At 38.4% G+C, this 14,783-nt stretch overlaps 1 protein-coding gene across 1 annotated transcript; it reads right to left on the bottom strand.

Moving 5' to 3' along the window:
- Positions 1–9,467: 9,467 nt before the first annotated feature.
- Positions 9,468–13,338, bottom strand: LOC149243804 (protein EDS1-like). The gene is made up of 5 exons (XM_089371314.1): positions 13,214–13,338; positions 11,245–11,554; positions 10,490–11,113; positions 10,367–10,393; positions 9,468–9,869 (listed from the first exon to the last, which is right to left on the bottom strand). The coding sequence occupies exons 1-5, from the start codon at positions 13,237–13,239 to the stop codon at positions 9,468–9,470; spliced, it is 1,389 nt and encodes a 462-aa protein (XP_089227440.1). The 5' UTR covers positions 13,240–13,338.
- Positions 13,339–14,783: the final 1,445 nt, after the last annotated feature.

The raw sequence follows: 14,783 nt of genomic DNA, 5'->3' as shown, positions 1-14,783 counted from the left end.
CATACAAGCAGAATCCTAAAGTAACCATGGATGCACCAGTAGCTCCTGTAGCTTTGAGCATTGCCCCTTTAAATGCTCCTCAGAGAGAATTGGAATGGCAACCTCTAGCAGACCTGGATTATCAAATATCAGAGGAAATGCTGATGAATACCAAGTTCCACATCCACCTGCTGAATGAATTGAAGGCTAAACATGAGAGTGGAATAGATGTATTGGGCATTTGGGACTCTTTTCTCCCTATCTTCAAGCTCCCTCAGGTCAACCAGTTTCCTGATTTAATCCACCTATGTGCTGAATGCTATGACCCCACTCAGAGGGCTGTGCTTGACCCTTCAGGCTCAGTTGTTTTCTATATCACCCCTGAAGCCATCAAAGAGATGCTGCACTTCAAAACTGAGAAGAAATTGGTCCCTTTATCACTGATAGATTTGATAAATCAAGGAGCTAGATTGACAGATGCTCAGGTCACCAAACTCAATCAGCTATACATTGACTCTGACACTGTGAAATACCCTCCTTTAAACCAAGTATACCTCAACCAGTTGGGCAGAGATCTTGTAGACATGATTAGTCCCATTCTGGGCTATAATTCAGTTGAATTTGTTGATGAAACTGTGCTGGTGATCATGCTCATGTTCGCTCCTAGCAAGTCTCCAATCTACTATGACTATGCCACCTACATCTCTGATAAAATACATGAGCAGTTGATGAACTTGGCCAGAGAAAGGGTGTTCAGATACACCTCCTACATTTACCACTTAATCTTATATTATCAACATGAGAAGTTTTCTTTTGCTGTGAAAAGAGTGGATGCCCAAGGCAATCCAAGGTCTGTGGTTTACTGGTCCTCTGCCTTCCACTGCAGATCTCAATCTCCATATACTTACTGTGAGTTCATAGACCTCTTCATCCACCCAGCCATGTCTCTGCTGATGAGCTCACCTCCTCCAAGACTTACTGATGAGATGCAGAGGGTCCTTCAGTTATCCAAATCATACAGCATTGGGGATTGGTATTATTACCAGAACCACACAGTCATCAGGATATATGGGTGTGAATTGCCTCCCTACAGATTGCCCAGATATGTGCCCATGAGATTGTTTGCCCTGGAATACTTCAGGCAATTTGGGAATGCTGATGTGCTTCACTTTTCAGGCAGAGGAAAGAAAGCACAGCTCAAGGTCAGGAACCAATTAGGCCACTTTATCTATAACAAAAGGGAGGAAGGCTGGCAAGAGGCAGATAGAATGTTAGAATCCCTTGGCTTGCAAACCAGTTTCCTTTGGAAACCATATGACCCCGGTCACTTCATAAGCCTAAGAAGGGTCAAATATAGGCTGGCCAGTTATGACCACGTAAGGATTCCTCATATAGAAAAGTATGCAAATCAAACAAAGTGGAGGAGAGGAACCTTAGAGGAGCCTGTCACTCAAGAAGAGTTAAATCAAAGAGCACTAAGAAATCTGAAAAAGATGGCTGACCTAGAGCTTTGTTCACAGGTGTTTACTCTTCCAAGCACTCAAGTGGGAGCAGTTGCCTCTTCCTCAACAGCAAATCAGCAAGCAGCCAAAGCTACTGAGCAAACCTCTAGCAAAGGCAAAGAAAAGGAGATGGAACCATAACAGCCACCTCATGAGGAGGTGCAGCAGCAGCAGCAGGAGGTAGAGCAACAACACCAACAGGAACAACAGCCACAAGAGGGGCAGCAAGAAAAAGAGCTGCTAGTACAACAAGAGCAGAAATCACATGCTCCAATTTCCACTGAGCAGCAAGCTCAGGACACTGTGCCTCCTAGGCAAGAAACAACCACTGAAGCCTCAGTCCTCCAAACCCCACAAAAAGAGGACATAAGTAGAAAGGGGGACAGAGAGACTCCCCTCACAGCATCCACCAATTAGGGAGAGAAAAGACACAGAATGAATCCCCTTTCTGAGGAAGAGATGCCTATAGGGCAATCTTTGGGCATGGGCCCACCTAGTAGGGAAGCATCTGCAAGTTCTTTCCAGCAGGGACAAGAGAGGACAGTGGGAGGAGAAGTCAGCTCCTCAAGCCACCAAAGGGAAGCTGAAACAGGCATCAAACAGCAATTCATTGATATCAAAAGGAGAAATGAGCCACTCAAAATACAGCTCTATAATCATTTGTTGAAAATGGCTCCTACTAACCAGCAAAGGTTGATGTCTGCATACGATGTACATGAGGGCAAAATGATCATGAGCCACTTCATGCCAACCGCGTTGCAGCCACAGTCCCCTGCAGATTACATAAGGACCAACCTTGAGGTCCTTGCCAAGGACATCCACCCGATGGATCAGATTGAACTGCACAAGCAAACGGGTGAGATGGTGTATGCCTCCTTGGCAAACAAAACCTTAGTGAACTACAGGCTAGAAAATAGCCTAAATCATACAGCTGCCCAACTTGAGTTGGAAAGGGCATCCTCCCAAGCAAAAGATAACAGAATCAAAGCCTTGGAGGAGATAATTATAGAACTTGGGCATGATCCCAAGGACATCAAGGCTGTCCAGGCATTATTGAAACTAAGGGATGCTGATATGGCAGCACTGAGAAAAATGGTAAAAATCCCAGCAACCATTCACCCACAAACAGAGGAAGTTGCTCAGCTGAGACATGATCAAGATGCAGCAGCTATGCTGGTGTCTTTATACAAACAGCTGATCCAAACACAAGAGAAGTTGGGAGAATCAGAGGCTGCACATGCAGCATTGCAAGCAGCGTTACAGCAAAAGGAAGGAGGTCAAACATCTCAGCCTCCTCCAGAAATAATTAACCTTGAGGAAGCTCCTCAAACTACTGCTCTCCCTACTCAACAAACAGAACAGGCAGCACCTTCTACATCAGCAGCAGCACCAACAACAGAGCGGGCTCCAAGCCTGGACATGCAAAAGCTGAGAAATGAAATTCAGGCCTTGGAAGCACAAATGGCAGAACTGAATGAGGCCAGGGAAAGCCTTGCTAAGCTTAATGAAAAATATGATAAATCAAAGCAAAGTGTTGCTGAGAAAGGGAGAGAGATAAAGGCACTCAAGGAGAAGATAAAGGAGCTGGAGAAGGAGCTCACACTTGACAAAGTAGTGGCTGAGCTCAAGACAGTCCTATGGGCCAACATTGGCCAATCCATCACTGACCAATGGCAATATATTGAGACAATTCATGAGCAAATGGAGCTCATTGCAAAAGCACACAGAGAAATCCAAAGAGCAAGGGCATCTCTAGGCAATATGCCTGAGGTTGCCAATAGAATGATCAATGTGCTTAACAACAGAACAAGTGCTCAGTTGGCAACTATGGGAATCTCCAACAGGACTGAGACTATTTTGTTAATAAAGAGGGTCCTAACACTAAGAAGCCTGGTGCAAACACTAGAAAGAAGGACCCAGGATATGCAGACAGAGGTCAATAGATTCATGGACAAATTTGTGGCATTGCAAAACAGAGGTCTTCCAAGCTTACTGAACAGCGCAGGAAGACTACTTTCACATGAAAACTATGCCAAGAGGGTGAACACCTTTGCCACAAATCAGATCACAGAAAAGGCCAGTACCTCAGAGGAAACAGGGCCAGCAACAGGACAAAGTCTCTACAACAGGGTAGAGAACTTATTTTTTATTATGGATGAGATCAAACATCTGTTTGAAGTGCCTCCCAACTTCTACAAATACACAGAGGCAGATGAGACCTTAGAGGCAATTCTGAGACATCAATTGCCCACACAGGAATACTGGACCAAAATGATACAGTTGATATTGTAAGCCAGAGCCTGTAAAACAAGTTTTTTATTCAAATTCATAAGTGATCATGCACGGGAAAATTTGATGAAATCAGCATGCATGAAAAGGAAAAGGCTGAGCCAACTCAGCAGAACTATTCGGCCAACAAAGCAAGATTGACAGCTAAAAGGCGACAGGGCCGAGAAGCTACAGCAAGACAGCCATAAAGGCACATTTTCCAGCATTAAAGCAGAACGTTCAAACCGACTCAGTGGCCTCCAAAGGTCAAAATATCTCCTGACAGACATAAAGAACACTTATTTTGTATTCAATGATGTAATAACTTTCTTATCTACTATCTTGAAAAGTTGGTGAACGTATTCATTTCTCAGATGACTCAACGCTTCAGATATTTTGTATGACCGATTGTATATATTCCCCCCTCGCATAATCTTGCAGGGGTTGTTGTTGATTTGTCTTCTAGACTTTCTTATGCTGTAAATTTCCAGACTATTAATACAAAGGCTGATGGAATTTCCAAAGCTCTGTGTTATCTGAGTCATTGTGGTGTTTTGCTGAATGTTACAGGATTCCTGTGTGTTTCATCGCACAATAAGTCTTCTTTAAACTTCCGTTATGTATTTTTGTTATATTTTCATACCTCATTCGTACTTCTATGTTTCATAGTTAATGGCAGAGAAAAAGAATAGTTTCAGGACTTATTCACAGAATACCCTGAACTCAATCTATGCTGTTATGAATGTTTTCTTCAGTTATAGTCATAAGGTGTAATTCTTAATTGTTGCACTTTCAAACTATATCTTTCACAGTGATTGTTGTTTCAGGAATTCAAGTTTGCTCCTGTGCAATATATCTCTTTCTTACACACCAGCTTAGTGGAAAATTCTTAATTGCTTTTCACTGGTTGAACACACCTCATAATCACAATTTCAGATTTGTTCCATGAGATACTTAAATGGCCCTGCAGTTTCAGCAACTCAACTCAATATTTCAGACAACCCTTAGCCACAGACTCCATTACCCAATGGACTAATACTGCCTGAAAACTTCCGCCTTAGATCCAGAACACATCCCTCAACCAAAACATAAAACCAAAACCCTGAACATCATAGCTAGCCTAAAATACTATTAGAACAGTGACAAATCATAAAGAGAGAGCCCTCTCTGATTACAGTTTGGCTAGAAACTGTAATCCAAAGATTGGTTAGTGGTTACCCCGGCCGTATTCCCTTGGGAGTCATAGGGAACAACCTGGGTGTTAACACTCACAATTCACCTATTCTCTTTCTTTTTCTGACTGAAATTTTCTTTTGGTACATGTTGATGGATGGACGTCTTTATGTTGCTGGAGGTAATGGAATTGATATAAATCAATAGTAGATTCGTATGTGTTTGTTCTCGTAATGGCAGTCATGGGGCACATATGGAGGTCAAATGCAAGCCAGGTGTGGACCTCTCCAGCCATGGAGAGAATGTGGGTAGCTAATATGTGTGGAGTTCTATTTAATCCCTGTGGTTGACTAGCTCAAAAAAAATCTTGATCCACTGGCAAATAATGTTTCTGTTTGTTATACATGGTGTCCTTAGGGCATGCTTGTAATTATATTTGTATTACACATTGGCCTCGGGGGTTTGTTTCACTTACTGTTGATTGTTTAACTATGTCCAGTCAGTCAGAAGGTTGAGAGCAAGTGTCAGACCACATATAATGAGGTAACAACATGACCATAGAGACTACTTACTATTTAGCAATTGTTCCTCGTTTATTTGTTAAGTATGACTCCCATTTTTTTCTCATCATCTTATCTTAATTAAATATTGAAATTCTAATATGTAGCATTTTTTAGCAAGCAATGCAGAAGGCAACTCTGAATTTTTTTACCATTGCATACAAAATGCTACACTGTAGTAATGATTGACACATAGTACAATCAATGGGAGTTGTTACATCCCCAGATCTCTAAAATCAATCAATATGACTGAATCAATGGTGATATCGCCGGGTAAGTAAAATGAATGCTGGTTCAAGTGAAAGTTCTGGAAATGATATGCTGAGAATGCCCCCTAGGCACATGCTCCAGCAGGCAGTAGGAATGGATTCAATGAACCAATGGCATGCAAAAAGTGTTAAACGAGACTCATCTTTGAGAGGAATAGTGAACATGGATTCTCAAGGGAAAAAAGGCTCTTGAACAGGCAAACTTTGCGCAGTCAGAGGTGGTTAGGACATGCTCACAAAATAGTACTATGAATGCGAGAGAGGTATTAAATTTATTCACTCTATTTGGACTTGAAAGAAATATCTAATCTATGAAAATTGTGGATCCTTGTAATAAGTTCAATTTGTGAGTATTGTGCATCCTTTCATCTCAATTGAAAATACTTCATGCTTAGATTTTTGATATCATATGCTTGATTTGTTTGTAGCCCTTTTGTAGTAAGTAATTGTTTCTTTTGCAGGACGTTCTGAATTCAAATTTACAAACGAATGTAAGAGAAAAGCTGGGAGGAGATCCTAAAGGCTTTTCTATAGGTTATGCTTCTGCAAACTCAACTGTATTTGACAGTGCCACAAACATGTCTAAGTGTCTTCTTCAAATAAACCAACATCTTTATCAAGGTAAGGTTTCGGTTCAAGTTTTTTTATTAAGTTATTTATCTATTTGTTGGTCCACCAGCTTTTACTAGTTTTTTATATTATAATGTACTGAGATGTTCAATTTCTGCTTATAAATTGTTTCTGTTGAGCCAAAACGTTCTTGACCTTCTAAGCAAGTCAGACAATCCAAAAGAAAGTGACGCATTAAATCTCACTATATTAGGAACTTCAATGTAGCTCGCTATAGTTTTCCCAAAACATGCAACAAGCTACCCCTAGTCTTATCTCATCATACCTATGCTAGGAGAGATTCTATTGGCCTTCAATTGGTGGCTCAACTTTCATGGCATGCTAGTAAGCAAGCAAGTTTTCCCTAAAATTGTGGATCCATAAGGCAATCCTTCATCAATTAATCAATGCAACTAGCTATAGTTTGCCCACAACATGCAACACGCTACCCCTAGTCTTATCTCACCATTCCCTTGCTAGGAGATTCTATTGGCCTTCAACTGGTGACTCAAATTTCATGGACTCTATGGTATGTAATCTTAGTTGGATTTCCAACATACTTTTGAACCGTATTTTCATTTTATTTTTTAGTACTATTAGATATTATATCTTACCTCATTTTATGGTTAGCATTGTATAACAAAAACATGTGTTGTATTATGTAATTAATACTAACATGTAATATTGATTTTTTTTGTCAGAATGCTATAGGTAATGATTGCCAAGAAGATGATCATGATGATGATCCAAGCTATGCTCAAAATATATCAAGAGATGATGAGAATGAGGATGATGGTGGCGAAGGAGGAGATGATGATGATATTTGTGGTGTTGGTGATGATGTGGATGAGACTAATGAGGATGGTCAAGATGATCATGAGGATGATTTTAGTGGTGGTAGCTAGGCATGCACATGCATTGTTTTTGATGAAGAAATTATTGTGTAGAATGACATTGTTATGTTTAGATGGGTGTTGTGAATTTACCCTATATCAATGAAACATTTTGATTTTGTAATCATACGATGAGTTTGATTTGATTAAAGATGATGATGAAATTATCATTATTATATTTTTATCTGATTTATATATTGGAAAGTATCATCATTATTTTGATAGAGAATTATAATGTATGGTGATATTACCATCTTTGGATGTGTGTTGTTAATTTATCGTAAAATAATGATATTCATGAAATATTTTGATCTGTTAATCATATTTGAATTTTAGTTGTTTTGATTAAAAATAACACTGATCTTATTAGTATTATGTTGCTATTTTATACATATGTGTTGAAAATTGTCAATGAATCATTGTATATGATGACATTGTTATTTTTATGGATGGATGTTGTCAATTTCCCTTTAAATTTCTTTACAAATGATTTTGAATTGTGATATCTTCTTTAATGATATTTAGAAACTATTATATATTTCACTATGCAGTTGAAATTAGTAAAATGAATTTATAAAGGGGGTCATATATGTAAAGAAAAATATACTCTACATAAGAAGTCAAATGCGGAAGTAACCATGGATGCAAAATTGAAAGTAAAATTGGATGTTAAACTAGGAATTAATACAAAATGCAAACAATGACATACAAAGTGTTTTAAACTAGAAATGAAAAATTGTGCAATAGTTGACACAAAGAAGGAAACAAAACATGGCATACAAAAGGATATCAAATTGGGCAAAAACAAGGACACATAAATGGACACCAAATTAGATGCAAAAAAAAACAGACAACTAGATGTAAAATAAGATGCAAAGTTGAGTGCTAAAAAGAAGCAAAAAAATGTTACAAAGTAAGATGCCAAATGATGATGCAAATAATGGTGTAAATTTGGAATGCAAACTTGGGCGCAAAAAAGGAAAAAGAAAAAAAAAGATGTAAGAAAAGACATAAAACAAGATGCAAAATGGGATTGACAAAAGGTGAAACGAAGGATGCTATATTGGATGTAAAAAATGATGCATAATCAGATGCAAATTTATGTTCAAACTTAGACACAAAATTATATGCAAATGTGGACACAAAATGAGGCAAAAAGATATGCAAATTTGGATAGTGAAAATGATGTAAAACTAGACACAAAAAAATGCAAAAATGGATGAAAAGGTGGGTGTAAATAATGGTGCAACATTGGACACATAAGTAGACACAAAAAATGGTGCAAAAATAAGCATAAAAATAGCTCAAAATTGGATGCAAAACTTGGTGCAAAAACAAATACAAAAGTAGACGTAAAAAATGGCTCTAAATTGAATGTACCATTAGACACAAAATAAGATGCAAAGGTGGACACAACACATGACTCAACATAAGATGCAAATTTGGATGATCAAAATGATGTAAGATTGGATGCAAGAAATGGTGTTAAAAACGATGCAAAATTGGACGCAACAAATGACGCAAAATATGATGCAAAATGGGATGGGAAAAATGGAGACAAATCAAATGTAAAGTGGACGTAAAAATGGCCAAAAAATTGCAAAAATAAGCACAAAAATGGGTGCAAAATTTGGTGCTAATTCAAATTCAACACATGGTACATCTCAAATGCATTTATCAAACATTGGGAAACATATTTATAAACCTTAGGAACAGTAAATGCTGCAGCGGTCGTCCTTTTTGGAATCAACTGTAAATTTTTTTAACTCACTTCTGCGTATTGTCTAAATCAACAAGTTGCAAACATAATGCTAATTTAAATAAACCGCTGACTTGGAAGGAGGTCCTTCTCTAAAAAGACCAGAAACGAAATTGAAGGAAGTCCTTTACCTTTAAATTTAAGATCAAAATTTGCATCGCATAAACAAAACAAAGAAACTAATTGGAAGAAGATCCTCTGACAAAACCAACAACCTAATAGGAAGAAGATCCTGCTAGAAAACAGCTTTTCCATTCAGATACCTGCAAATTCAGCCGTTCCATTATCTCATATAAAGGAGAGCTCCAGTCAGGGGATTGATTTTTCTTATAACCTTTCCATGCTTCCCACCAGATCATGAACCTGTTTCCTGCCGAGAAAACATCTGAAGAAATGCTCAGAGCATTTTCCATCTTTGCCACATACTCTTCAAACTTTTCAAGATGTTTTAGGCTCTAGTGTTGGTGTTGACCTTGTTTCAGATTTTCCAGGTCTTTCCAAGCCTCTTCTACATGCGCCCAAAAGCATGAGTCCGAAGTGAGGGATGCACGCTCTCTGCGACGTCTCTGCCCTTTCGAAATGCGAGTTTTTTCTTTCTCTTCCATCCATTTCTCAAGAACTATATGACGATTAGGTCTTCCATCTGAAAGATAGTTACTATTGCCGTTAAAGCGATAATAATGTGCAATATCCAGAGGCTCTACAAATCTTCTGTATGTGTTGCCAGCATTTATACCACTCAATCTCTGCCATAGTACTTTGTTTTGGCTTACTTGAACAGCTAACTTATCAACATTTGTGATATACTTGTTTTCAATTTCCCCAGCTCTGCGTAGGGCAAGCTGCGCTTGATCATTCTGGGCAAAGTTATCAACAAAATTTCATGCAGCAATTAGCATGCTGAAATGTAGAAACTTAAATTCAAAAATACAGACAAGAAAATACTATCCTATAATCTTATATAATAATAATGTATGAGATTCTTTTACTATGTAAGATAAAGGATTCAATCTTGGTGTAGGAATTTGAATGTTGAATTAATAAAGATGTACATATTTTACTCAGTCAGCTTTGAATTTATGAATTTTTTTTAGAGCAATTACATATTCTTAATTATTAAATCCATGAAATTATACAAATAACAGAGTTAAAAAATTCAAAATGACAATTCCTTCTCTACATATCTTGATATATGACGAAGTAAAATATTTTATAAAATACTCTATCCACCCTACCTCAAACCATTAAATCCACTATACATACTTTCAAAACATTTCAAAATTATTTATTAATATGATTCATGAAAACTAACTAAAAAAACATAAACATTATATGAGATGTAATTGTGTATTACCTGAGCTCCAACACCAGTAGCTTCTAACTGCACTTAAATTCCCATGTCCTAAGAAAATTCTGAATCAGGATTAAATGCAAATTTTCTCCCATTTTTGGAGTTTTCTATGACATGTTTCAAAACCGAAGCATTCACTATATGCTCTGAAAAACAGTCCTCTACTGTAATATCCGAAGGATTTTCATGGCTCTGCATTGTCAAATGAAGCATCTTCAAAACGGTGTCAGAATTGTCAACACAAGCTGCGCCATGGCTTGAGCAGAACATGTAAGTGCCAACAGGTCTGTATGGGCTTCTCTTTGTGATCCTGTCCGACCACTTTTGAGAATCAAACACATAGCTTGAAGTACACGGCAGGACATAACTAAGAAGAATCCTGCAAGCGTATTGAATAGAAGAATATGGGACTTTTCCATCCCAATAGGGCACAATAGCAGTCAAAGGCGCAGAAATTGCCTCAATCAGTGCAAGGAGCATCCGAGGATCAATGTCATGCTTGGAAACCACATGGCAAAAGTTGCCTCCCCAATTCTCACGGGCAACTGCTTCAACAAGTCTTTCATCTCCGACCAGAGGGCAATCAAATGTGATACAAAAGGAAGAGATTTGCCTTATCCTCTTTTCCAGGAACCACAGTGTAGCCAAGGTTGCAACTGCCCCTCCCAAGGAATGACCCACAAATATAACGGGTTTGAGTTTACTTTGTCTGCAGTACGTAGAAGCCTGTAAAGCCTGTAACTGATCGATCTGGAATACATCAACACGATGTTACTTTTCCCTTTGAAATTCAATAATTTCATCTATGATAACAGAAGTAAACCCTCTTGTTGTGAAATCGAGATTAGTTTTGACAGGTGTTTTTAGATAAATCAATTTACCTTTGCTTGGAAATCTGTTTTCTCCATAATATCCAGGAACAACTTAAGAGCTCCATGATGGACTTGGGCTGGTTTATCATCGTAACCCTTGAGGCAATCCAAGAATACTTGGTTGTTTGTTTCTATATTCCCCTCTCCATCGATGAAACTTTCAATTCCGAGAAATGATGGGAAGGCAATATATGCAACGCCTCCATGCTCCTTCAGACTAGAACTCTCTAAATTATTTGCACGATCTGACTCTTCCCAAGCATTGAACAGTATTTCGCATGAAGCCAGAAAAGCTGCAGTCTCCTGACCAACAGTGAACCTGCAACAACATATGAGTAAATTGGCACCGTAAGGGAAACCGAGTATGGATCCCTCAAAATTTGGAATTCTGTACATAAAATTTTGCACATTTTTATGAATAAGGAGATAGGGACGACATGACCAGATTCAACAAGAATAAATAATGCCTTCATTATCTGAGATGAAGATAAAAAAAATGTGACAATGAAAAACACTATATAAGATTACATATACAACCCGGACTTCTAAACAGGATAACTGAGGTGTCTATCACACTGAAACCACTTAACTTGCCAAATACTGCAGATCAAGAACCAGATTATTGCATCTGCCATTACCAGACAGGATTAACTCACAATACTAATACCAAAGCTGTCCTCCCCTGCCTACACCTCAGGAAGATTAATACCCATACTATTCAAGGGGAAAGCCTCCTAAAGCTTAGCGGGGGAAATGATGGACCTAGACCCTGCAATTGATGAATGGGTAATTTACAATGAAAAAACACTATATAAGATTAAATATACAACTGACCTTCTAAACAGGATAACTGAGGTGTCTATCACACTGAAATCACTTAGCTTGCCAAAAACTACAGATCAACAACCAGATTATTGCATCTGTCATTACTGGACAGAATCAAACTCCCATTACTATACCACAGCTATCTTCCCCTGCCTACATCTCAGGAAGATTAATACCCGTACTGTTCAAGGGGAAAGCCTCCTAAAATTGGCTGGTAAATGATGGACCTAGAGCCTGCAAAAGATGGATAGGTAATTTAAAATGAAAAAACACTATATAAGATTACATATACAAACTGGGCTTCTAAACAGGATCACTGAGTTGTCTATCAAATTGAAACAACTTAGCTTGCCAAAAACTGCAGATCAACAACCAGATTATTGCATCTGCCATTACTGGACAAGATCAAACTCCCATTACTAATACCACAAGTGTTCTCCCCTGCCTACACCTCAGGAAGATTAATACCCATATTAATACCCATACTGTTCAATTGGGAAAGCCTCCTAAAGCTTAGCTGGGAAATGATGGACCTAGAGCCTGCAATAGATGGATGGGTAATTTATAATGAAAAAGCAATATATGAAATTACAAATACAAACTAGGCTTCTAAATAGGAGAACTGAGGTGTCTATCACACTGAAACCACTTAGCTTGCCAAAAACTGCAGATCAACAACCAGATTATTGCCTCTGCCATTAGTGGACAGGATCAAACTCCCATTACTAATACTACAGCTGTCCTCCCATGCCTAGACCTCAGGAAGATTAATTCCCAGACTGTTCAAGGGGAAGCCATCCTAAAGCTTAGCTGGGAAATGATGGACCTAGAGGCTGCAACAGATTGGATGGGTAATTTCCAACGACAGAGACCAAGCTCAAAAAATTTATATTTTAAAGATCACAAAAGTCCATTTTTTTATCCCAAAGTCACCCTAAACTTCTTTAAAAAATTCAATCTTCATATACCAAAAAGTTTCCCGCTGATTTATCAAAATGTAAAGAAGACAACCATATCCTCATAAGAAATTATGGAAAACAAAATCCCAATCTTCAAATACCAAAAAGTTTCCAGCTGATTTATCAAAATGTAAAGAAGACAACCATATCCTTATAAGAAATTATGGAAAACAAAATCCCAAGCTTATCCTTACAGTGGGGTAGATGAGTCTTCTTCCATGGTGAGCAATTGTTGCTTGCTTCGATTTGTTGCGCACTGGTGTTGGATTTAAGCGCTGAATGTTGCCCATATAATAATTCATAATGGGTACCGGTCGTTCCTGACACTGAAAATAGGGAAAGACCCCAGAAAGAACAATATAAGACTTTGGATGGGTATGCAGTGTGGAAACTGTATTTGTCACTGTCAAATACAGTGATTGTCATCGGTCTGTTTAAGCGAAGCAATGTGAAAAGGTTGATTATCCACACTTGTCTGGTACCAATAGCAAAGGAGCCCGGAGAGCCCTGATGAATGAATTATATTTAATTTTTTAAAAGAAGTGCCCATGTTCTCAGTTTCGGTGGAAAACCAAAGGAAAAAGAATGGTCAGCGAGTTCCAAGAAAATGCAGTAAGATTGTGATGGAAAGAGATTCCAAATATTTTGTTTAATTGGAAAATGCTTATTTCACCAAAGTAATGCTTGTGTCACGACGCGATGGAGTGAAGAGAGCCTATCTAGTTTGTAGCTCTTTCTTTGTGGGCGGATACCAGACGCATTGACGGGAGCCCAACATTCAGGAGGTAGAAACTCCAGCACTGACACCAAAGTATGTGAGGCCAACACATAGAGTTCGGGCCTTCTCTCTCACGCATAAGCAAAATGATGGCTCCTCCGTCACCAATTAGCGCAGCCAATTAATTGCTTACCATGCTTTTCCAGTTAACTTAATAGGCTAGACCGTTCTTGAGCCTATTAAAGTAAAGCAATGGGAATTTAACTGGTTGGTCGGCTCCACACAGGTGGTTCTCCAATGCAAAAGAAGCACTCAACGCGCCACAATTAGCTCTCTGCCGTTGACCGATTTAATTCGCAAAACTAGTCACAGACTTTCCACCAATGGCTGATCCAATTCGCAAACCGAGTCAAAGGCTCTCCAATCGACAACCACACCAAGATTCACACTCTCCGCTCTCCACTGAGGTGAAACTCCACACAACAGAGCACGACAATCTCCACGACTGGATACACATATTTGTACCCGAGATCAAATGCACTTTGGGGATCAGGGTCCCACACAACTCTTGCCTAAAACAACGCAAATCCCTCAAAGAAACCGCAGATTGCTCTAACACCACCATTGTCAACAAATCATAGCTCACAGCCTGCCTTTGAGGACTTGGCCCTACTCTTTTCAACAAATCAGCAACAAATAGATCCAACGTTGAACAAATACTTTTATTCTTAGCATGATTTACTTAGGCCCTCCCGTGAGGGAATCAGGTTCAGACCCTCTGATACCAAGTTAAATTTTGACATTGCACACTCTATTGTATTCACATCAATTAATGTTACATATAAATATTTCTTTTTCAGAAGAAAAAGTTGTATAGTATTTATATTATAATCAAAAAAGACTTGTTTATACATATAATAGCGAGATTATATCCCAGTCATAGTATCCTAATCAGAAAATATTTTCAGTATTTACATCTTTTTTATCATAAGTATGTGGTCTGTATAGAGATCATATCATCATAGGAAATATTCCAAATATTTCAA

This window comes from Pinus tabuliformis, chromosome 8 (genome assembly GCF_031772625.1).
Source record: "Pinus tabuliformis cultivar Carrire ecotype Pingquan chromosome 8, CPIR1, whole genome shotgun sequence".
Classification (NCBI taxonomy): domain Eukaryota; kingdom Viridiplantae; phylum Streptophyta; class Pinopsida; order Pinales; family Pinaceae; genus Pinus; species Pinus tabuliformis.
Note: the sequence above shows the minus strand (reverse complement) of the source record. Positions and strands in the feature narration are given on the sequence as shown.